The 25,638-nt window shown below is 35.2% G+C and overlaps 1 protein-coding gene across 6 annotated transcripts in view; it reads left to right on the forward strand.

Moving 5' to 3' along the window:
• Nucleotides 1-25,638, forward strand: part of FUT8 (fucosyltransferase 8) — a 324,235-nt gene that overhangs the window by 260,081 nt on the left and 38,516 nt on the right. For all 6 annotated transcript variants that reach the window (XM_007184302.2, XM_007184304.2, XM_057543954.1 and 3 more), the window contains one exon: nucleotides 3,986-4,223. In XM_007184302.2, coding sequence (XP_007184364.1) covers nucleotides 3,986-4,223 — 238 coding nt within the window. The remainder of the gene's footprint in view (nucleotides 1-3,985; nucleotides 4,224-25,638) is intronic.

The following is a 25,638-nucleotide window of genomic DNA, read 5'->3' on the forward strand; positions in this document are numbered from 1 at the left end:
TCATTTATCCAGTGTGAAGTAATGTTCTCTTGAGATTATGAGGATAAATGAGAAGTATGTTTGAATTAGTTTTGAGCACATAGCATGTATTTTAGCCTCATAGTGTCTCTGAGATGGAAGGATGGGTGAGCAGGAAGAGGTTATGGAGGGAGGTAATTTTTATCTCAATTTTAAATTAACCAAATTGAAGCAAAATCACACAATTGAATTCATAACAGAGCTTGAATTAGAAAAAATATTAAACCTCTGCAGTTCTTCAACTAGAACACGTTGTCTTAAGTAATTTTGACAAATTTGCCTCCTATTCTAAAGCTTAAATAACATCATCATTGAAAGAAGCAAGAATGCATGTGCCTATTGATGAGTCTGACTTTAAGAAGGCCCTGTATACAAAAATCCTACGTTATAAATATAATACGTAGAGTTTATAAAGTAATTTTACCTTGCCCTTCACAATTATTCTTTGCAATATAGGCCTCCATTGAATAATGGAAAAAGTACATTTATTTAGCAGTTCATAAACACAATAAATTATATCTTAAAGATTTATTTTAAATGCAGTTTTATTCATAGCCCTTTCCAGTCCAGCTGAAAGTGACTTTTTTTTCCTCTTCCATTCCTTAATTCCTTGTTTACCATGGTCTTAAAACATTTAAATTGTCTATTGTAGTTATTTATGTATGTAATTTCTTATTCTATTGGATTGTCATCTCCCAAGTTTCCTTGTATAAGTTAAGTGCTTAATAAATATTTATTAAATGAACAAACGTTCGCCTATACTTGATCAGTGAGTGATACTCAAGGCAGAAGGAGGGAGAAGTAGGACGCTTTCCCAGGGGAGAGCATTACGGGGTAGCATTTTCAATCTGTATTTCCCCATCTCCCACTCACGAATAAGAAGTGCTTCCTAGTGAGCCTACATCTGCTCGGAGTGTATCATATTTCAGGTGTGGGTGTGTGTGTGTGTGTGTCTGAGAGAGAGAGAGGGAGAGAGAGAGAGATGAGTGGAGGGAGTACCATAAGAAGGGAGGGAGGGGAAAGAGATAAAGCATTATAACATGGAACAAAACTATCTGCCTGCATTTTGGCGTTACTGGTAGAGAAATATACAAGAGAGTGATTAGGCACACAGGAAGCAAATGAAAAACAGATTTTATCATCAGAAATAGCTACCCTGTTAAAGTGATAACATGATTAAAGTAAAGCTTCTTTTAGTAATGAGGCCCTTCTCTATATTATTGCTTATGGATGAGACAAACCTTCAAGCTTTTTGTAGACATCAACAGAAAAGTATAAAACCAGGATCAGTGGTAATTGACAAAGTCTATTTGGTAAGAAATTTGGAGATTATATATATGCATGTATGTATGTATAACAATGGCTCTGTTTCCCTTTTATAGACTCCCATAAATCTCTTATTTGTTGCTACTTCATAACAGTGGCGGATAACAAAAACTTAGCTCAGATAAGGGGTTTTCTGTGAGGTTCCTTTCCATCAGAGTAAATCCCTATCCATCTGAGTTGTTGCTTTGTTTACCTTTTATATTATCTGCTTGTTTTTTCTAGATCTTTGTTCTGATGACCCTAATCTTGTGTTAGAAACACATATACTTTTTCTGTTTCTCACTGTCTCTCTCCTATTTCTGAGTCTTTTACGAGCAAGATCCTTTGAATTTTGCAGACTTTTAAATATTATTTTGGTAAGAAATCGGGCTGTGGCGCTGAGCTTTTTCAGTGTTTTGTTTAACTGTTATCATTCCAAACAGCCATTCATTTTCTCTTATCACTTCCTGCCTTAGAGTCTTCCATTGGTTACCTTGTATATGTAGACCTTTCTCATTCCAGAACCATACATAATAGATTTTTTTCCCTTTCTCTGTGTTATCAATACATAACAGATTTAATATATTCTCTCTTCAGCTTACTTTGAGACACATTAAGACTCTTGAATTACGCTTCATTTCATAAATTACCCTCTTCTTTCTCTTAGGCCTCAGTTCTTGTGCTCGAAACACTGGGCTCTAATTAAACTCTTAAGAAACACAGTAGATGTGTATTTTTTAATGCAGATGTGTCTTCTTTTAAGTAAAAAATCTACAGTTTGAAAACTAAAGGTCATCTGTTTCAATTATTATGTTCCTTTACTCTTTTTTCCTTTAAAAAATGTGAAGACTAATATAAGATATAATAATATGGGAAGCTGGTTGTGAGGTATATGGGATCTCTGTACTAACTCTGCAATAATTCTGTACATCTAAAAGCAGTTGTAAAAGAAAATGTTTATTGAAAAATATATGAAGGACATTTTCATTCATATGAATTTTAGAGATATTCAAAGTGCTGTATTTCTTACAGTTCATGAAAAATCTGACAAATGTCGATATTCTTTGCTCTCTTAACTATTGAATTAATAATAAAGCTTTGAATATTCTTTATTCCCAGATCCTTGTATAATATTAGAAGAAAGTAAATGATAAATTGGTCTCCCAACATCACACCCCCTCTGTTCTTCTTAACTCTTTTGTGGCTGTAGCACCTGGAGTGGGGATCTTTATTGCCTTAGGAGTCTGCCATGAGTTCAAAGTCTCAAGTGAAGAGAATTCAGCAACTCTAGTACTTGATTGAGGAAACAGTATTGACCACGTCTTGCTGAATTTTATCTGGGCTCTCTTGGGTTCATAAGGGCTCTAACTCTTCAGAAGGCTCTTGATGGTATAGGTTCTGCTTTGATCTGAAAGGACCAGCCTGCAGTGGCACACCTGAGTATGAAAGATACTTCTTCTGAAAGTAACGGTGTGTGGCATTTTCCTTTTTCAGCGTTTCTTTCAGAATCATTTTATAGCCTTACCATCCTAGCTTTTGTTTCTAGGACTCTACTTTACAGAGCAGATGATATCCCTAGAAAATAGTTGTAGATGTGTGGTTTGGCAACTGCTTTATTAAAGGCTCATATAAATTGAGAACTGATTACCTTGCTTCTTGCTATGTGGAAGAAAAGATTCTGTTCCTGAAGGTACCCATCCTTTCTCTTCCCTTGCAGACAGAACAGCTTGAAAAATTTCTCAGGCTAAGGAGTCCTTGTCAAAACAAATTTTTATTTGAAGAACTAAGATGCCTAGGGATATTTAGCAACAGCCCATACAAATTACAGTGGAATTGAAACTATAAAATGGGAAAAAAGAATTTTTCACGTTTGCTTAACCCCATTGCACCCACTGTTAGATAATATTAAATGTTTTAACCACTTGCTATTCATCGATTATAGCAAAACATGTAAATATTAAAAATGGATCTCCTGATTAAAAATTGGCATAGCACATTCTCAATACATCCAATATAAAACATGCTCTACATTTTATTTTTAAAATTACTGGTATCATCAATACTGGTTTTTTGAAAAAGTCCCATGACTGATATTTTTTAATTGTTGAACTCAGATATCCTTTTACTCAGTAGCTTTACTTCCATAATGAAAAAGTACATTTTGTTGGTGACATCTCGAATTCTGGAATAGATGGAATTATTAGTTAAATTATGGTTTTTCTTTTAAGATGATTTGTTTCATCAGTGAAGGTAATAATCTCAGAATGCTGAACTGCACATGGAATAAGCGAACTATTTTGCTTCTTTCATAAAGATTTCAGTGTGCGCAACTTTGAGTTCAGAGAAGATCATACTTGCATGTTCTGAGTGATAGAGAAGTGAAAGAGTATTTTTTAAAACGTTAACTGCTTAATTTCACGTTTGTTTAGTGATGTTTCCAAAGTAACTGGTCTTTTTCACTGCCACCTCCGTAAGTATGCACATAAAATTTTCAGTGGATTCTTTGAAATATAATCTTAAAGCTGAATTCCTTGCTTAATTAATAAGATATACTGGATTAGTCCTGGCTTCTTATATGATTTTTGACATTTGTCACCTATAAAGAGAAGTTCACCTCTCAGTACAGCTTATCTTCACCTTTGTTTCTCTTCCTTACTGACAGAATCCCAAGGACTGCAGCAAAGCCAAGAAGCTAGTGTGTAATATCAACAAAGGCTGCGGCTATGGCTGTCAGCTCCATCATGTGGTCTACTGCTTCATGATTGCGTATGGTACCCAGCGAACACTCATCTTGGAATCTCACAATTGGCGCTATGCTACTGGAGGATGGGAAACTGTGTTTAGACCTGTAAGTGAGACCTGCACAGACAGATCTGGCATCTCCACTGGACACTGGTCAGGTAAGAAGCCTGCGTAGTTTGTCATCTCTCTGTGTGGAACCGCTGCATAACCAAGTTACCAGATTTCTACGTACAACCTTATGGCTCATAGTCGTCTTTTTCTCTGCATCCGTGAATGCTATGCATTATCCAGATAAAGTCTGGAATAATAATATTTTATTCACAAAATGTTTCATGATCAATTTCTTCCTTTTTTTTTTTTTTTTTTTGCTGTGCCACGCAGCATGCGGGGATTTTAGTTCCCCGACCAGGGATCAAACCCGTGCCCCCTGCAGTGAAAGTGCAGAGTCCTAACCACTGGACCACCAGGGAATTCCCTCATGATCATTTCATTTCTGATGTTCATTTTTATCCGGATCTAGCAAAATCACTACGTTTTTTCAAGGAACATAATTTACTCTTTTAATGATTATGATGATGATATACTTCACTTTTTTGGGTGCTTTCACATTATTGTACTCATTTGATCCTCCAAATTATCCTTTAAGGTAGACTGGTGGTTCTCAAACTTCAGCATGTGTGAGAATCACCTTGAATCAGAAAATACTATTTTCTGATTCAGTAGGCCTGGGGTAGGGCCTGATACTTGCATTTCTGACGAAGTTTCCAGGTCCAGGGACCACACTATGAGAACGACTTAGGCAGACAGTGCAGGTACCTTTATCTCCATTTTACAGTTGAGGACAATGAAGCCTAATTTGTTTATGTGATTTTAATTTTATTCAGGAAACATTGAATGAGGAATAATGTGATTAAGGTACCATGCTAAGCCTGAGAAGAGATACAAAGATCAGCAAGAAATTTCTCTTCTCTCCAAGGGCTTGGTGATAGAGGGAATAGAGTATAGATAGAGTTTCTTACTGCTAGTCTCTTATTCTTTCTACAACGACGATCTTTAAACAAGGTCCCAAGTTGGGCTACCTTTGTAAAATCTTTGCTGTATCATTTTGTAATCTTGGGCAAGTTACTTAACCTAGGCCTTCATTTCCTCATCAGTAAAATGAAAAGTAATAATTCACTTACCTCTTTGAGTTGTTGGTGGGATTAAATGAACTAATATGTATAGTGCACTTAGCACAGTACCTGATATATGAGCTCTAGTAATTGTTAGCTATCTTTAATAGCCCGTATTCATTGAGTACCGACAGTGTGGCAGATATTGAACTAAGTGACCAGGTGAAATGCGAAGTAAGTCAGTACACTATCTCTGCACTCACATCTTGTGAGAACTCCAGTATTTTTCAAAATGCTGAGGCATTTCAGTTAATGTAATTTCTTATGGAGCTGAGCACCTTTTTTCACAACTTAAAACCCTAGATGTGCAATAGAGAGCTATGTCATTGGCAAAGTAAATAACTTTAGTTCCTTTGTTTCTTTTTGCCTTCTTTGGAAAATACAGGTAATACTTGACTTCACAGAAGTGTCAAGAAAGTCAATTGGGTAATTTCTATAAAATGCTTTAAGTTGCTCTATAAAATGTGCTATATGGATTTAAAGTATTATCTTGTGATGTGAGTTTTGTTTTCCGTAGGATTATTTAGGAACCTTATTTGGTATATCAGCATATTTTTTTCTTTGTAACTCACTTCAAATTTTAAAGTGAACCTCTTCATCTAGAACCTACCTGAGTTTTAGTTTTGAGGTTACCTCTTCCATTGACTGGTCTGTAGTTTATAGCTGGTACAGATTAGATGTCAAGGTTAGGAAGATACAGGAAAAGCAACTCTGTCAGTCTCACTGTGGCTAACTTTTTCATTTTGTGAACTTAGTTCAGTTTCAGATTTCTTTGATTGTGGAAGCATATAGCTGGCGTAGGACAAAGTTCTTATGTTTCGCTGTTTCTAGGGAGAGGCAGCTTTCTGAGTAGCAGTCAGATAATAAAAAAGTAAAAGGTTAGCCTCACTAGACTCGTCAAATTCAGTGTGTAGGTTGGCCATGCCTATATGTTACAACTGGTTACTTGGTTTGCTTGATTGTAAGCCTTCCTCATACATCTTGTAGTCTGTAGTGGCAACTACAGAACATGAAGATTAACAATGGCTTGAATTTGAAACATTCAGAATTTCTTGACATTACAATTAAACAGGTTCTAGAAATTATCCTTCCTTTATTTATGTGGAATCTGAGGCCTGGTAGATACTAAGTGGCTTTTCCAGGATCACACAGCTTACAAATGACAGAATTCTGGTTAGTACATTCACTCTACCTACATCCAGTTTAAGTCTTTCCTAGTAAGCTCATGTCAAACACCTTACTTAGCAGAATAATGATTAGAAACTGTCCTGAATGTTTGGGAACTAAATAAGATGACGAATTTAATATCTCTGTCCTCTTTCCTCCCCCTATTCTGTAACTTTTTCCAAATCTTTCATATAATTTTAGGTACTGAAGAGTTACCAATGGTATTTTCTTCTTAGTCATTTGCCATCCCTGATCAAAGAAATCATTTTATCATGGTAGCATAGAATTATAATTTTAATTAAATAGATACTTCCTTTATAACTGCAGGTATTATATAAAATCATATATTTTTCTCCATGCTAATGAATTAAACTGTGCCTATTGGACACCTTTAATTAATTAAACTAGCAGTTATTTTCAATATTCTTGCAGAACTCATTATAACTAAAATAATTTAGATGCTAATCTTATATCTAAAAGAAGGAAGAAGTTTATGTTTGAACTTAGAATACTTTCATTTTTATGAGAAGTATGGTTGCCATCCACTTCCGTATCTGTTTATATATATTATCTATATATGTACCTTTTGGAGAAACTAACCTATTTCTAGAATCAGAGGAATCAGAATGAAATTTAATAACATTAATCCTTCAGTTAGCCATAAATCAACTAAATCTGTTATTGTTCTGACTTCTACAAAGAACCTTGGGATATTTCCCTTGGCACCACTGCCATGAGATTATTATTGTTCATACACACTTGACATGATGTGCTTGCAGGTGGAATTTAGTGACTTCTGTTCAGATCTGTCACCAGTACAGGAATTAGTATGCACATTTGATCATTTGAATAGCCAAATCATGTCTTGGTGTAAGTTGAGTGCTTTTTTTCTCCTTCATTTTTTTTATATTTGTGTATGAAACCGTATCCTTTGTAGTATAATTTGGTTTAGTGAAGCAAAATATTAAAAATTATGCTTCCAGTTAATAATAACGTTTCCCTGTCACCTATAGATGTTCTGTCTGTTCTAAAGTTGTTGATAAAATGGTCAGTTATTCTTCTGTATCGCAAAATGTTTCCTAAACCTGAACTAACTACATGTTCGTAGACCTGATTCTTCCAACTACATTCCTTATGATAATTCAGAATGGGAATCTTGGTATTTAATAGTTTGAAGTATCTTTCAACAAAAATTCATTTGTTTTTAAAAGTATTTTGACTGTTTTAGGCTATATATGGCAACCAGCTTCCAAGATGCTTTTCTAGTTGCTAGAAATACGCTTGAATAAATGATTTAGCAATAGGGAACCTCAGCTATTTAAACTCATCTCTCCACAATTTTTTCCATTCTAAAAATTGCGCATTTATTCAGATTAGCAGTTCAACCATTTGGGTGTTTTACATTTCCTCCTCTTGCATTTGATTGTCATAAATTGAACTGAATTACTTAATTTGATAGATCTAATTGAAAAGCTTTCTTTTAAATGAAAATGACGACTAGTAAGAAACTGTTTGTAAATATGATAAAATTTAATGCCCTAGAGGTGTCTGATTTAAGTGCATGTTTAAGTAGATTGCCACTTGCTGTACTTAATTACCTAAATTGGATGGTTACCTTCTCTCCATACCTCATTTGAAAAAAAGGTTTTGGTCAAAGGGTTTTAGTTGGCACCCTTACATGGAGGCAACCTTAAACTAGAAGTAATTTAATAAAAGCACTTGCTCTGTGCCAGGCACCATGCTGGACTACACGCTGTCAGGGGCAGCCTAGGGGGAAAGGCAGACAACCTGAATGAACAGTTAAAATTTATCGTGATATGGGTAAGTCCATAGTACTCTAAAGCACATATCTAACATGTATTTGGGATTCTTCTGGAGGAAGTGATTTTTAAGCTGAGACCCAAAGTAAGAGTGGGAGTCAGCCAGGTAGAGATATGGTAGAAGAATTTTTCTGTCATTGGGCACAACATGTGAAAAGAGGCAAGAGAACATCAAGCCATTGGGGAAACTAGAAATAGTTCATTGCAAAGTTTGAATACTGAGAGACTTATGTTTCATTTTGAAAACACGTGTTACTTATAGGGTTTACGTTTAGATGGTTGTATGATTGTGTTCCTCCCTAAAACCCAGGTTTTAATTCAAGTGTCAGAGCTCTTTGTTTTGTTTTTGCTTCGGAGATTGGGCAAAGTTAGAAGCCAGATTGCTTTCAGCTGGCTCTTGGTGTCATCTAGGAGCCATTAAACTCCTTAATTAAAAATTTCATTTTTAATATTTTTTAGCGTTCACTCAGTAAAGTTTTGAAAGCTGACAAATACCACAAACTCATATACTCCAGAAAAAAACATTATATTTTTATTAACTGCCTAAAGCACTTCTGTAATGCTGTTTTTCCTGCATTTTATTTAAAATTTGGATAATCTCCGTATGATAACAATTTTGCATTACCATTTTTTATAGAGAGAATAGGAAGGTAATTTAGTCTTCTACCTTGGTTGAGCAATTTTTTTCCAATTTTATTGAGATATAATTGACATATAAACATTGTATTAGTTTAAGGTATACAGCATAATGATTTGGTATGTATATGCTGCAAAAAGATTACTGTCATAAGTTTAGTTAACATCCATCACCTCACATGCTTACAAACTTTTTTCTTGTAATGAGAACTTTTAAGATTTACTTTCTTAGTCACCTTCAAATATGCAATACAGTATCGTTAACTATAGTCACCATGCTGTATGTTACATCCTCAGGGCTTATATGTCCTTTTATTGGAAGCCTGTACCTTTTGACCACCGTCACCCTTTTCCCCCCAACCTTCCCCACCCCCACCCCCACCCCACCTCTTTTCACCTTTGGCAACCACCAGTCTGTTCTCTGTTCCTATGAGTTTGTTTTTTTAGATTCCACATACAAGGGAGATCATACAGTGCATGTGTTTCTCTGACTGACTTACTTCACTTTGTGTAATATCCTCAAGACCTAGCCATGTGGTCGCAAATGGCAGGATTTCTTTCTTTCTCATGGCTGAATAATATTGCATTATGTGTGTATATATACATATATGTATATATATAATATTTTCTTTATCCTTTCATCCATCAGTGGATGCTTGAGTTGTTTCCATGTCTGGGTTATTGTAAATATGCTGCAGTGAACATGGGGGTGCAGATATCTCTTCAAGATAGTGATTTCATTTCCTTTGGATATATTACTCAGAGATGGGATTGCTGGATCATATGTTAGTTCTATCGTTTAAGCAAATATCTCACTAAGGTCAAAAGGAAAATCTTCAGCAAGCTGAACACAAATTAAATTATACTTTAACTTTTTCCTGTGAAACTAGTATTTGTAACATTTACAAAACTACTCAGATGTCTATTGGAGTCATCTAAATAATCTAACAAGCTTGTATCCTTAATAATGGCTGATCTCAGATGGACTGATTGATAAACTAATAATATGGTTGATAATCTATAGACATACCTATTAGGATAGGCTATGGACACACTTCTATGTAGTATTTTTTACAGTAATAATATTTTCAGCCTTTGGTGATTGATTAATAGAAACATGAAATAGGTGCATATAATATTTTAGATTTCTTGTGCTGCAAAAATATCTTTATTTCTCTGTTTAGGTAATATGAGGAAGAGGAAGGGATACTGGTCTCTGAGTTTAGCCATGTCTGACCTTAGTTCTGTTGTTTTTAGCTTTCTGAACTTCAGCAGTTAAATATAGCTTCTGAACCTCAGTTTCATTCTAAGAAAGCTCATGATACTCAGTACCTATCTCCCTATCCACTTTTATAGGGCTATAATCACAAGGGAAAATGATTAAGAGCTATAAAAGGTATTAAGATGATTTTCACATACAGTTTATTTTCACTGTCTATGTTTGGTCCCCAAATTTTAAAACAAAAACATAATAATAGAATACATTATTAGATTATAATCTGCAACAATAGAAAAGTTATCCTTTTTCTCTAAGATGAAAACTAGGCCTTTATAAGAGCGTCATAGACAGTTTTCCCTTTTAAAATTATAAAGTTACATGGAAAAATTGAAAGAGATCCAGAGAGGAGAAATAACTTCTGAGAATAACCTCTAAGCGCTAAAATATCTCTGTGCTTAATAAACCTACCATTTAATCATAGTAAAATTAAATAACTTATGAGAATAACCTCTAAGTGCTAAAATATCTCTGTGCTTAATAAACCCACCGTTTAATCATAGTAAAATTCTGCACCAGTCAGAGTCTCTCTGCAGCTACCTTAATTTTTTTTTCTATACCAACACACCTGAGATAGAAGGTATACTCCCACCTGTAACAGTAGCTCACTATAGTTAGTGATTTTAAAACTGGCTGTGTTTGTGGGGAAGGGGTGGTGGTTCAGGGAGAAGATCTGAAGACTGCATTGGTACCATGCGTAGATGAAAAGCTCGCTATCCCTGCTTCAAGATTCTAATAGGTCTCTCTGCCCTACACCCTACTCCTTTGAGAATTACTGACCTAAACACGTATCATTGCAGGTACGTAAAGACTTTTATTTCAGCCTATATAAGACTGGTTTTGCTGTTCATGGTCCATAAAAGAAAGGAAGATTTTTGTTTCAGGAATGTAAAATACCAGTTAGAATATATGTGTATCTCAGAAGAACTCAAACTACCTTTCACTATATCTCCTTTATCTTCAGCTTCCCACTTCAGGAGAGAGAAAGATATCTATGGTATCTCAGTTATAGTTACACAGTATGGGAATAGGAAGCTGAAGCTTCATCCACACAACAGTTTTGCCCGGAGTACCCACACATCTTAAACACAACCATAGATGTTTATTTCCGTATTTATCCTACAAATGCTTTTCCTATCGAGTTATGAGTAAACCTGGGGACAGTGAGTCAGAGGTTTGCAAACTGCCAGGATAAACATGGTACATTCTTCTGGACTATCATCAGTTTTATTTGCTGATATGTAAGCTAAATCATTTTCAGATAATAAAACAAACAGGATATATAATGGTGTAAAATGAAAATTTTGATGAAACATCAGACTTCAACCCATAGGTTTAGTCCAGCCTTCATATCCTCAGGAGTCTAAGTTTACCCTCCTCTGCTGTTGGGAGCATTTTGGAGGAAAACTTTAAGAAGTACTATTCTATGTTCGAATTTTTAGCTATTTATTTTATCTTGAAGGAGACTCCAGATGGTAGCAGGACCTAGGTCTTCTGGGTTATTTACACAATGTCAAACACTTGACCAGAGCACAATAAATGTAATAAAAGAAAGAAATAAAACCCACCTCTCCTGCATCCTGGTCCAAATCTGAAATTATTACCCTGCAATCTGTGTGAGGCACTTTTACTAAATTGTAGATTTTGTTTTTTTAAGAAAATAGTCTATCAATAAGAATGAATTTTTTTTAGCAATATATCTTGCTCTTTTTAGACAAAGATCTGGCAGAATGAGTTCAGAGATTAAAAAGAGATACGATTTAGGAAGTAGCAATACATAATTAGCATCAAAGTCATTGTGGAGTGAAAATAGTTTCACTGGAAGAGTTTTTGAAAAATCCTCTTAAGTCTATTTAGAACCTATCCAAGGTTGCTAGAAATAGAATCCAGGTGCTCTGGATTTCCTGTGGGAATGTCTGGGCCATATGACCTTGATACCTGTCTCAGAAATTATCAGTGTTTTTGCAAGTACTGATACACCTTTTATGTTATAAATGTGTTCTTAAAGATTTGCTGTAAATTGAATTATTTTTTTTTAATAGTAATCTTTTATTTATTTATTTATTATATTTATTTTTGGCTGTGTTGGGTCTTCGTTTCTGTGCGAGGGCTTCCTCTAGTTGCGGCAAGCGGGGGCCACTCTTCATCACGGTGCGCGGGCCTCTTCACTATCTCGGCCTCTCTTGTTGCAGAGCACAGGCTCCAGACGCGCAGGCTCAGTAGTTGTGGCTCACGGGCCTAGTTGCTCCGTGGCATGTGGGATCTTCCCAGACCAGGGCTCGAACCCGTGTCCCCTGCATTGGCAGGCAGATTCTCAACCACTGCGCCACCAGGGAAGCCCCAAATTGAATTATTATAAATTAAGTCATGTTTTAAACATTCTAGTGGAACTCTGTAAAGCAGTGGTCCCCAGCCTGTTTGGCACCAGGGACCAGTTTCGTGGAAGACAGTTTTTCCACGGACTGGGTGGTGAGGGGGATGGTTTCAGGATGATTCAAGCGCATTACATTTATTGTGCACTTTATTTCTATTATTATTACATTGTAAAATATAATGAAATAATTATACAACTCACCATAATGCAGAATCAGTGGGAGCCCTGAACTTCTTTTCACTTGCCACTCACTGATAGGGTTTTGATATGAGTCTGCAAGCAATTGATTTATTATGGTCTCTGTACAGTCAAACCTCTCTGCTAATGATAATCTGTATTTGCAGCCACTCCCCAGGACTAGCATCACCGCCTCAGCTCCACCTCGGATCATCAGGCATTGGATTCTCATAAGGAGTGCACAACCTAGATCCCTTGCATGCGCAGTTCACAGTAGGCTTCGTGCTCCTATGAGAATCTAGTGCTGCTGCTGATCTGACAGGAGGCAGAGCTCAGGTGGTAATGCGAGTGATGGGGAGCGGCTGTAAATACAGATGAAGCTTCACTCGCTCATCCATTGCTCACCTCCTGCTGTGCAGCCCGGTTCCCAACACATCCCGGACTGGTATCGGTCTGGGGACCCCTGATGTAAAGAATTCAAAAAAAAAAGAGTACAAATGAACTTATTTACAAAACAGAAATAGAGTCACGGATGTAGAAAACAAACTTATAGTTACCAAGGGATGGCGGTGGGGGAGGGATAAATTGGGAGATTGGGACTGACATATACACACTACTATATATGAAATAGATAACTAATAAGAACCTGCTGTATAGCACAGGGAACTCTACTCAATACTCTGTAATGGCCTATATGGGGAAAGAATCTAAAAAAAAAGAGTGGATATATGTATATGTATAACTGATTCACTTTGCTGTACACCTGAAACTAACACAACATTGTAAATCAACTATACTCCAATAAAAAATTTTTAAAAAAAAGTAAAATGGGAATAATAATAGTACTTCCTTCATAGACTTACTGGGAGTATCAAATGAGATAAATGCATGTCAGACACATAGAAGAGTACCTGACATAAATTGAGTACTCAATAAATGTCAGATAATATTATTGACATTATTAATAGTTGTGCATAGATTGTCATTATGCAAACTGTATAACATTTGACAGTATTTTATAATGTGCAAATCCCTCTTACCTATGATCTCAATTTCACTGCATCTATTTAATAAAAATAGAGATAAGAATAAAAAAAGAATTCCAAAGGAAATCCTTTCATAAAGTAAAGAATCTTTTATTCTAATATGAGCTAGTAGTCTCCTGGTTCATTGATCTCTCCCCCCCCCCCGCCCCCCCCCTCTCTCTCATATTCTCTTCAAAATGCAGTCATTTGGTTGCATTTTGATAAGAGTCTTACTTGTTTATAATCTGTAGATCACATTCAAGTTTAGGATGATTCTATAATTAAGATAATTGTTGAAATGCTAAAGAAAGTTAAGAATGCCTCCTAGCCCTTTTGGTTGGTTTTATATGCCAGAGCTCTGGGTATGATATAAATCTAGAATTTCCTTATCTCTCTTCCTCAGGTTTATATAAATTATAGGCTAATTCTATGGAATAGGAAGTAATAATAGGCCATGGTCTTTGGTGGAATTATACATGTGTGGATCACCCACATAAGCAGGGAAGTGCACTAGTCATCATGTAAAAATTTGAGTGTTTCTAGATGCTGTGGGGGATAGAAAGATAAATAAGACCCAGTCCCTGCCCTTCAGGAACTTACACTGAGTGTATTAAGACACACAGATCTATAATTGTAACAAAGATAGGATATGTTAAGTGTCATAAGAGAGGTATAGAATTTTGTGGGTCATCAGAAGATAGAGGAACTGTTTCTGGCTGAAGGTATTAAAGGCATCATTGGGAGCATAAGCTGGGCCTTTAAAGAATGAGGAAAGGCATAGTCTACAAGGACAGATCAATGTCATTGACATGAAATCAGAAGGTATTAGTTGTGTGACTTTAACTAGTATCCCACAACCTTTCATAATACCTGTTCTATGTACCTTACAGGGTTGTTATGAGGATTCAAAGTGATACTGTATTTGACAGTGCTTTATATGTTCTAAATCACCCTATATGTTGTTATTACCACTTTAGTTGTATGGGAACAAAGCGAAATAACAAAAATAGCATAATTGGGTCATGGGATTTCAGCAGGGCTTCTTTTAAGAAACTTTAACAACCAACATTAATGAAACTTAGAAGTACTTGATGGCTTTTTGTGAAACTCATTCAGAAATATAAATGAAAAGAGGAGAGGGAAATTATGATGGAGGAGCAAGGTGAAGACAGCCATCCCCTTTGCTCATCCTTTCACTGAGAGCCAGCTTTAGCTCCCCAGCAATCCCAGTCCAACTGAAGATCATCCCCTTCTTCTCTTGGGTTTTATTTAGTTTGTCCAGTAAAATCACAGCGTCTAGGCTAATTGGGGACTAGACTATGCTCCTGTCAAGGAAACTTGGCCTATTTCCCTTTATTTTGGGGGACTGGGCTGCCTTCTTAGCTAAAGCCATCACTGACCCCAATCAGAGAACCTTCCTTACAAAACGTCAGTCTTCTGTTAGTTCTTTAGCTCTCCAAGCTGATAAATGATGATTTGGGGAGGGAGAAGTGGGATTTGGAATAAAACATGGTGTCTTGGAGCGCTAATATGTAGGTGATACTAAAAGAATCAAGAATTAATTCCTGTGAAGGTTCTGCTCCATTTGAGCTGTGTCAAAATTAATGCTTAGGAATCTGAACATACCCAAGGTGCTGATTTCCAAGTAACTTGCCTAAAAGTGGAGATAGGCTTCATTGAAGTTTTTTCCGAACACTAACAATGGAAGATTTCAATATTAGAAATACATAAAAGTGAACGCCTTTGACTGACCATCCGTCTGGTACCTGTCTGTTGACTAGATGGAACTACGTTTTTCAGACCAGCAGAGATTATGTTTAGTTAAGCAACCCAAAACATAGTATTGAAGCACTGAAGCATGCGCCTCTTCTCTCCAGTTTTTGGGTATTAAATATTGTATTTGAAGCTATTTGTATAGTATGTCTAGGTTGTGGCCAAGAATAAACTAGCCTGGAACACTCCAATGGGATTTTAAGGCATAATGGAAAAAGCGGTTGAAAAAAGGGTAAATCACCAGTATTTTCTTTTCTCTGCTGTCACTGCCCATCTTGCTGTGTCCACTGAAATTGGACAGTAGGAACTGGGGAGTAGGCTGGTTTATTAGCTGCTTCTGCTGCCATCTCTAGCCAGTCTTGATCCATGCAGTTGAGAATACCCAATAATAGGATTGGCAAAAGTAGACATTACACTCTGTGTCCCTTTTTTTCTAGATTATATTCAGTACCAACCATAGGGCCACCCATATTGAGATTTTAGAATATATAGAGCATCCATATGCATCCTTTGGAAATGTCTAGCCATTAGTATCTGGAATGACTTCAGAAGGTTAGATAGTCTTTTAAGAATATGATATCTACATTTTAAAAGTGAGGCGATATCTCTATTTCAGAGGAAAGATTATTATCTTATGACTTGTCATGAATGACCATCTTAGAGGCACCCATTTGTATTATATATGTGTTAATAAGTGGACATTTAGTTCATTCACCTGTTGTATCTTATTATACATTTGTATCATGATTCCCTCATTGATGGACGTTTAAATTATTTCACGTTTTTGCCATTATAAACAAAGATATATCTTTGAGTATCTTTATGTGTGTCTCCTTGTTCATATGTGTTAGTTTCTCTAGGGCAGTGCTTATCAAACTTTTCCACATCATACCATATGTAAAAGATATTTTTAGTGCCCATATTATCACCTGGGAGGTGATGGTATATGGCAAAGCTACAGAGATCGCTATGGCGGTGTGTTACAAATAAAATCTTATGCTCTAAAAAGGGAGCTGGCAAACAGTGGTCCTCAGCCAAACTCAGCCCTCCACCTGTTTTTGTAAATAAAGCTTTACTAGAACACAGCCACATCCAGTTGTTAACATATTGTTTATGACCACTTTCATACTACAGTGGCAGAGTTGAATAGTTGCAGTAGAGACCATCTGGCCTGCAAAGCCTAAAATGTTTACTATCTAGCTTTTTACAAAAAAAGTTTGCTGACTCCTACTCTAAAATAATAATTAACAAACTAATATAGTTTCAACCATTGTAACTTTGTGAATAGTTTTTTTAAATTTGTTTGGTCTTTTTCATGAACTTATTAATTTGAGATAAAATTAATTTATGGTGAAATAAACAGATCTTAAATGTATAATTCAATGAGTTTTGATAATGTAACCAATACCTTTGTCTGTTCAAGTCTTTTCTAATTTTTAAAATTGGGTTATTTGTCTTTTTATTTTTAATTTATAGGAGGGGTGTATGTGTGTATTCTAGGTACAGATTCTTTATCAGAAACATGATTTACAAATATTTTCTCTCAGTCTGTGGCTTGCCTTTTCATTTTCTTAACAGTATCTTGAAGATCAAAATTTTTAACTTTATTAAAGTCCAGTTAATTGATTTTTTCTGTAACTATAAAAGTTAGTGCTTTTTGTGTCCTAAGAAATCTTTGCCTATCCTAAGGTTGCAAAGATACTGTTTTATGTTTTCTTCCAGAAGCCTTATACTTTTAGCTTTTATATTTATGTCTATGATCCCTCTCGTATTAATTTTTGTGTGTAGTGTGAGGTAAGGGTTGAGGTTTATTGTTTTCTATATGTTTATCCAGTTGTTCCAGACTTACATGTTGAAAAACTGGCCTTTCACTATCAAATTGTCTTGGTGCCTTTGTCAAAAATCGATTGACAATGTATGGATCTATTTCTGTTCTCTCTGTTCTACTGCTCTTTTTATGTCTGTCCTTACACCTCAAGTTTTAATCTTCCATCACATATTTTGACATGTTAATTGGAAAGCTGGACCTATGCTTAGAAGTGGTGTTGCTAGGTCATAGTGAAGTATATTTATCTTTAAGTTGTCTTCATATGCTTAATCCCTCTATGGGAAAATTAGTTCCATAGTCTCCTAACTATCCCCTCTGCTTTCAGAATTTATCCCCTTTTAATCCATTCTTCACACTGCCAGAAGAATGATATCTCCAAAATCAAATATGACTTTGTTTCTCAAAAACTTCCATGGCTGCTCAGTGTCTAGAGAGACACATATTAACTCCTTACTTAGAATACAAGAAATAAGCCCCTTCTGCTACTGCCCACGTCTCAAAATGTGCCCAGGATTCCTGATCTCACCAGTTCAACTACAGATTTATTCCTTGAAAATTCTGTGCACTTTTATTTATATACTGGGAACATATTTCTTCTTTCTAGAATGTCTTTCCTCCATTTCACCCCATGAATTCCTGTTTATCTTTCAGTATCACTTCCTTTGTGATATTTCTCTCCAGTTGACCTCATGTTCTCACTTATGAATATACTGTATTTAAATAGTTTGTTTACATGTCTCTTTAACTATATTTATAGTGACTTTTTTGAGATTCTTGTCTGATTTATTTTGTCTCCTTTTTGCCTAATAGTACTGGCCAATAACTGTTACTCAGTTAGTGTGAAATCTTGGGTTTTTTGTTTTGTTTTTAATTAAATTGCCTCTAAGCAAAATGATCCTTGAAAAATTTTACTCTCCATTTCCAAATCTATCAACTAAAGGAAATATAGCCTAATCTATGTGATTCACAGATTTCTGATGCAGTGCACATGAGGTCATAGGCATGGAAATGTTTGGAAACTGTTTTAAAAATATGATGGCCTTATTGTTATATTGAAAAATACTATGTTGAAAAATAGCTAAGTTTAAAAGTACTTTATGGACTAAAGCATTTTCCTATACAAAATCTCAGCTATATGTGTGTATGTCTGTGTCTTTGGATATCTTTGATTCAGTAAACATTTATTGAATACTTTCCCAGCTCAGGTATTATGAAAGTAATATTATGTACAGCAATAGCTAACATTTAGTGAACCTTACCATGTAACAGTGCTTAAGCACTTTGCATATGTTATCTTATTTAATATTCACAATAAACCTATATGGTAGGTGCTATCATTATTCACATTTTATATAGGTCAATAATTTGCCAAAGGTAATAAGAAATCCCCAGTCTGACTTCAGAAACTGATCTTTAAACATTAATGCTCAGAATCAGCAAGCCATAGCCCCCAAAGCCTGGTTTTATAAGGCCGGCTACATTTTTAAAGGGTTGTTTTTAGAAAAAGGAGAATATGTGACAGAGATGTATGTGGACTACAAAGTGTAAAATATTTACTATCTGGCCCTTTACAGGACAAGTTTGTTAATCTCAGTGTAGATGGTTAAGACAGAGTTCCTGTTCTCAAGAAGCTTCCAGTCTAAATAGCAGATTAACACAAACATTTAAAAAAATCTGTTTCATGAGGCAACATGTGGTTAGTGATGTTATAAAGAAATAAACAAGAGACCAAAGATATAAACCCTCCCAAGGTTGGGAGGTACAGTCATTCCAGCCAAAAGAATGAAAAGAAACGGCATTTGAACTGGTCTTGGAAAAGTTGTAAAATGACCAGAAATCTTAGATATAGAATTCTGCACACTTGCTTGATGAATGGTGATAAAAAATGCTTATGTGCCTGTTACATCTTACTTAGAGTAGTGCCAAAGTATCAGAACTCCTGGGCATTGTTTTTCCTTCTGCCCCTGATTTGCTGAGTTATGTGGAAGAGAGCATTAAACCATCTGCTTCTCAGTCATCCTTTAGTAGAATGTGACTGAAAAATCAGTCTGATAGCTAATTATGTTGCATTTCTCAAGGGACTCCAAAACAAATCTGATAGAAGGTGCTTAGGTACAGGTATTTTTTCAGCTGTAAAAGTATGAAAATATTAGTGCTTTAGTGAAATAAACCTTGCATTTTGCATTCATTCTTAACTGTCATTGAATAGGTAAAACTGAAAATCAATGTTTACATTCAGAGTAATTGCAATTTTTGTGATAGGTTTTGTAGTTATAGGAATTCAACACATAATTTTATAACACATTAGCAATGATTTGCGAAAAACAATTAATAAATGTAACCATGCTTTTGAAGAACATCGGAAAAAGTAGTCAAGTTAATGTAGAATTGCTTGTTAGGAATGTTTTAATTAAATTGAGGATATGACATAGGATTGACATTGTTATTATTACTCAACCCTTTGTTGTAAATAGTGGCAAGGATGTAAACAATGAATGTCACCCTGAAAGATTCGTACTTTCTAAGTTAAGTACGCAGGAAAGTGTTAAACTACATCAGGAGATGCATTTTCTGCTAACATAATTTAGAATATGACAGTTAAATTATTAATCAAATGGTTGGATATGGAGGGATTTTTCTCAAAGAGAGAAAAGGATAAATTACTCCATGTCAGTTGAACAATATTCCAAACACCAAAAATAAAGGCAGGGGAGGCATAAAGATTCCTTAATTTTGTAGTTTGTGCAGACTGGCATCCATTGTATGAATAGTAAATGTTATGTCTATATTTGTGACATTAAAAAAAATCTGATAATAGCTTTAAGCTACTTATTTTTCTGAATCATTAATATTAATATGTTAGTATTGAAGTAATTAATGTATATATGGACAAATCACTGTTCCCTGGTCTGCTGTGGATCATTTAAATTAAATGTTTCTCATTTGATTAAATGAAATTTCTTCTTTGACATTTTTCTTAGCCTGAAAAGACATATACATTAGTGATAAATAGCAATTGTGGTTTCTATCTTTTATGTTGATATAGATATTTTGTTTGGAATTGATTTTATGTAAAAAATGTGTGTTCAGTGGCATTTTCAGTTTAACAAAAAGACTAATGCATATTTTACTATAACAACTGTAATATGCCCTTAACTATTTATTTAAACATATTTCTCTCTATTTTAGTAGTGGAATTACCTATGTAATTGAGTAAAATCAGGAGTGGCCACAGATGCATAAGAAAACACTTCTGTAAATTTGTGCATTTGCCATACCATTTCTTATAGACTGCCTTGCAGTTCTCTCTCATTGAAATGAATTACCTGTGTCTTTAGTGTGCTGAGCAGATTAAAGGAAAAGGGGAAAAAAGAATCATTTGGAGAAAGTTTGAATGAAGTGTTTGCATTGTGGCTAAAAAATAGTCTGAACCCTCTATCTAGCCATGCCATTCTTTAAAATAACAGGGAAATAAATGGTTCTGCAAGCTATATTTTGACAAAATTATCTCTTGTCAAGGGCAAACTAGCATTTTAAAACTATCTCTTTTTTAGTGTCAAACATAATATGCTGTTATTCAGCTCCATGTTTAATTAATTTAATTTAAATTAATCAAATGCTATTTTGTAACAGGGACCACAGGTAAGAGATACAGAAAAAGACTTCAGTTTGTGGATTTTTTTAAAAAGTCCATTGCTCTCTCCTGTCTTTCCTCCTTTCTATGTTTAGGTTAGTGACTACCAGAAATAAGGAGAAGGTAAAAGCTCAGGCTCTTTTTTTTCTCCCTAACTTGTCATTTTACAGTCCCTTTTGTCATTGGAATGAGAGACAACACATATTTGCAATCCGATACCCAATTTCCTAATTCAAAACAGAGATTTGAACACATTTTTCCGTCTTGGCACGAAATGGAAGAATTGACATTCTCTCAGAGGCCATTAAATAGAACAGTAAGAATCATGCATTCAACTCTCTCCTAAATTAATTAGAAGAGATGTAATTGTAGGTAATATTAAATGGTAGATATGCAAAAAGTAACTTTTCCTTCACTTTGGTACCTTAACCCCAGGGTACAGAAAAATGATGTGCAGAGGCCATAGTCCACCAAGTGGATAAGACATACCTCAAGAAATAGAGAACTTTTGTGTTATTGTTGCATCATGGTGAACAGCTGTAAGCACCAGTGAGCTTGCCCTTTTTGGCAGCTGGCTTTATTTAGCATTTTTTTAGAGTTGCATGCTTTTTGCTTCTGGTGCCTGGCATTCTTCAATTAAAATTTTAAATGTATTCTTATCATCCCCTAACACAAAGCTTATTTATGCAGTCCCGAATCTAGCCTGAGACACCTGTTCTTGAATCCATTTTTTTAGAAAGTTCAATATGAAATAAATCTTTAGCTATGGCATGCTGGAATGAAAGAAACCGTACATTGTCTTAATGGAACCTGATCAAGCTACTTAGACGGGCTTAAGTGAATGGTTCAGGTCTGTTAATGGATATGACATATTATTACATGAAGGGCATTTCAATAAAGTATTAATGTTGTTAATTTTAAGAGTTGTTTTGTTAACAACAGTCTGGAGATAATAGAGAAAGGGGCTTGATTATCTCTTTGATTTCTTTTAAGCCTTAAAATTCTATCAATTAGCAAAGAGTAAGAAACTGTTATAAGGGCAAATTTTATGTCTCTGTTTGCCATAGAAGAAAGAGGACTTTGAGAAAGCTGTATTTCCACGTATATCAAATTATAACCTTCGTATCAATATTGACCAGAAAATCCTTAAGGTTGTGAACTTGAAAGCATCTGCCCTGAAGTAGAAATTAAATACTTCGAGATAGAACAAGTTTCTTTCCAGGGGAGAGGTTTCAGGTAACTTATGACTCATACTTTATTGAATTTAAGCTGTTTCTCCACGTAGCCTTCCAGTTCAACTGAAAAAGCCTTTGATTTAATAGAACACTCTCTTTGTGCTTGTAATTTGTGGTAAGTTTAGCGTTTATTAGTTGGTTAGAGGTTTCATTGAAACCATCCCAGACCTAGCTCCCTCTTCAGTCAAAGGAAACACTTTATTTTTTTCTCAACATTAATAATTTTTAACAGTTTCTGTGGTATCTTTGTTTTTAATTTTTAAAGCATTTTCCTCATTTGTTCTCTCCAGAAAACAATCCCAAGGGAAGGTAGCATGATTTTTAATTAATATAAAACAAGAAAAAGAAGGATTAGAGATTGTGTTAATTGGATAAAGTGTCAGAGATCAGAATTTTCTGGATTTAGTTTCATCTGGATCATATTGTTGTTTGCTTAATGCTAAATATATTCCTTCTATTTGGCATAATTATTTTAAAGTAATTTTTTTAAATATAAAGCAATGAATACCTATTGTTGAAAAACCCATAAAGTTTAGAAAATATAAAAAGAAAATAAAAATACGACTTAAATATATGTGTGTGTATGTGTATTCTTTTAGTCTTTTTTGAATGCCTGTATTTTTTAATTAATAGACTTTATTTCTTAGAGCAGTTTTAGGTTTACAAAAATATTTGTTAGAAAGTACAGAGTTCCCTCTTTTTTCCTTCCCCATTCTCCTTCCGTGGTCCAGTTCCCCTATTGTTAACATTTGCATTGATGTGGTACATTTGTTACAATTGATGAACCAATGTTGATTCATTATTATTAACTAAAGTCTGTAGTTTACATTGGGGTTCAGTTTTTGTGTAGTATAGTTCTGTGGGTTTTGCTAAATGCATAATGTCGTGCATCTACCATTACATAATCATACAGAATAGTTTCATTGCCCTCAAAATCCCGTGTTCCACCTATTCACTCCTCTCCCTACTCACCATCTCTGTCAATCACTGATTTTTGTCTTTATAATTTTGCTTTTTCTAGAATGTCATATAGTTGGAATCATATGTTATGAAGTCTTTTCTGACTGCTTTTTTTTAAAACGGTTCCTCTATGTCTTTTTGTGGCTTGACAGCGCATTTGTTTTTATTGCTAATATTATTGAATTGTATGGATAAACATTATCCATTCACCTATTGTGAGGGACATCTTTGTTGCTTTCAATTTTTGGCAGTAATGAATAAAGCAAGTATGAACATTCACGTGCAGGTTTTTGTGTGGGCATAAGTTTTCAACTAATTTGGGTAAAGACCTAAGAGAGGGATTGCTGAGTTGTATGGTAAGACTATGTTTAGCTTTGTAAGAAACTGCCAAATTGTCTTCCAAAGTGGCTGTCTTAGTCTGCTTGGGCTGCTATAACAAAATACCACAGACTGAGTGGCTTAAACAGGACACTATTTTTCACAGTTCTGGAGGCTGGGAAGTCCAAAATGAGAGTGCCAGCAAATTTGGTTCTTCTTAAGGGGACCTCTTCCTGGCTTGTAGGCAGCTGCCTTCTTGCTGTATCCTCACATGATAGAGCGAGGAAGCTCTGGTGTCTCTTCCTCTTCTTCGTAAGGGCAATAATCCCAACATTGGGGCCCTCTCTCATTACCTCATTTAAACATAATTACCTCCCAAAGGCCCTACTTCCTAATACCATCACATCGGAAGTTAGAGCTTCAGTGTATCAGCTTCGGGAGGACACAAACATTGAGTCCGTAACAGTAGCGCTACCGTTTTGTATTCCCACCAGGAATGAATGAGAGTTCCTGTTGCTTCACATCCTCCCCAGCGTTAGTGGTGTCACTGTTTTATATTTTAACCATTCGAATAGGCATGTACTGGTATCCTGTTTCGATTTGCAATGTACTAATGACCTGTAATGTTGAACATCATTTCATATGCTAATTCACCATCTATATATCTTCTTTGGTGAGGTCTCTGTTCAGCTCTTTCACCCGTTTTATAATAGGGTTGTTTTCTTATTGTTGAGTTTTAAGAGCTCTTTTAAATTTTTGGATGTAAGTCCTTTATCAGATATTTTCTCCCATTTGTGGCTTTTCATTTTATTCTTTTAACAATGTCTTTCACAGAGTAGAAGTTTTTAATTTTAATGAAGTCCAGCTTTTCAGTTTTTTCATTTATGGATGGTACTTTTGGTGTTGTATCTGAAAACTCATTGCCAAACCAAAGGCCACCTAGATTTTTTCCCATGTTTATCTTCTGAAAGTGTTATTGTTTTGCATTTTACATTTAGGCCTATGATCTTTGTTGAGTTAATTTTTGTGAAAGGTATAAGGTTAGTGTCTAGATTTTTTTTTTTTTTTTGCCTGTGGATATCCATTTGTTCCAGCACCATTTGTTGAAAAGACTGTCCTTTCTCTATTGGATTGCCTCTGCTCCTTTGTCAAAGATCAGTTGACTTTATTTGTGTGGGTCTGTTTATGGGCTCTTTGTTGTGTTCCATTGATCTATTTGTCTCTTCTTTCACTGTCTTGATTACTGTCACTTTTTAGTTAGTCTAGAAGTCAGGTAATATCAGTCCTCTTTGGCCTTTTTCTTCAATAGTGATGGATATTCTGAGTCTTTTGTCTTTCCATATAAACTATAGAATCACTGTTGTTATCCAGAAAGTAATTTGCTGGGATTTTTATTAGGATTGTGCTAAATCTAAAGATTGAGTTGGATCATGAATCATGAATGGATGTTGGGTTTTGTGGAATACTTTTTCTGCATCTATTGATATTATATGATTTTTCTTTTTTAGTATGTTGATGTGATGGATTACATTAATTGATTTTCAGATGTTGAACCTTGAATAACCTGGAGTATATCCCACTTAGTCATGGTGTATAATTCTTTTTATACATTGTTAGATTTAATTTGCTAATGTTTTCTTGAGAATTTTTCATCTATGTTAATGAGAAATATTGGCCTGTTTCTTTTCTTATAATGTCTTTGTGCGGTTTTGGTGTTAGTATAATGATATCCTCATAAAATGAGTTGGGAAGTGCTCACTCTGCTTCTATTTTCTGGAACAGATTGTAAAGAATTGGTATCATTTGTTCCTTAAATATTTGGTATTATTCACCAGTGAAACTATCTGTGTTTGGTGCTTTCTGTTTTAGAAAGTTATTGTTTATTCAATTTCTTTGGTCAATATAGGCCTTTTTTTAAAAAATTTATTTATTATTTATTTTTGGCTGCATTGGGTCTCCGTTGCTGCGCACGGGCTTTCTCTAGTTGTGGCGAGCAGGGGCTGCTCTTTGTTGCGGTGAGCGGGCTTCTCATTGCGGTGGCTTCTCTTGTTGCGGAGCATGGGCTCTAGGTGCGTGGGCTTCAGTAGTTGTGGCACGCGGCCTCAGTAGTTGTGGCTCATGGGCTCTAGAGCGCAGGCTCAGTAGTTGTGGCACACGGGCCTAGTTGCTCCGCGGCAC

This window comes from Balaenoptera acutorostrata, chromosome 3, assembly GCF_949987535.1.
Source record: "Balaenoptera acutorostrata chromosome 3, mBalAcu1.1, whole genome shotgun sequence".
In the NCBI taxonomy this organism is placed as follows: domain Eukaryota; kingdom Metazoa; phylum Chordata; class Mammalia; order Artiodactyla; family Balaenopteridae; genus Balaenoptera; species Balaenoptera acutorostrata.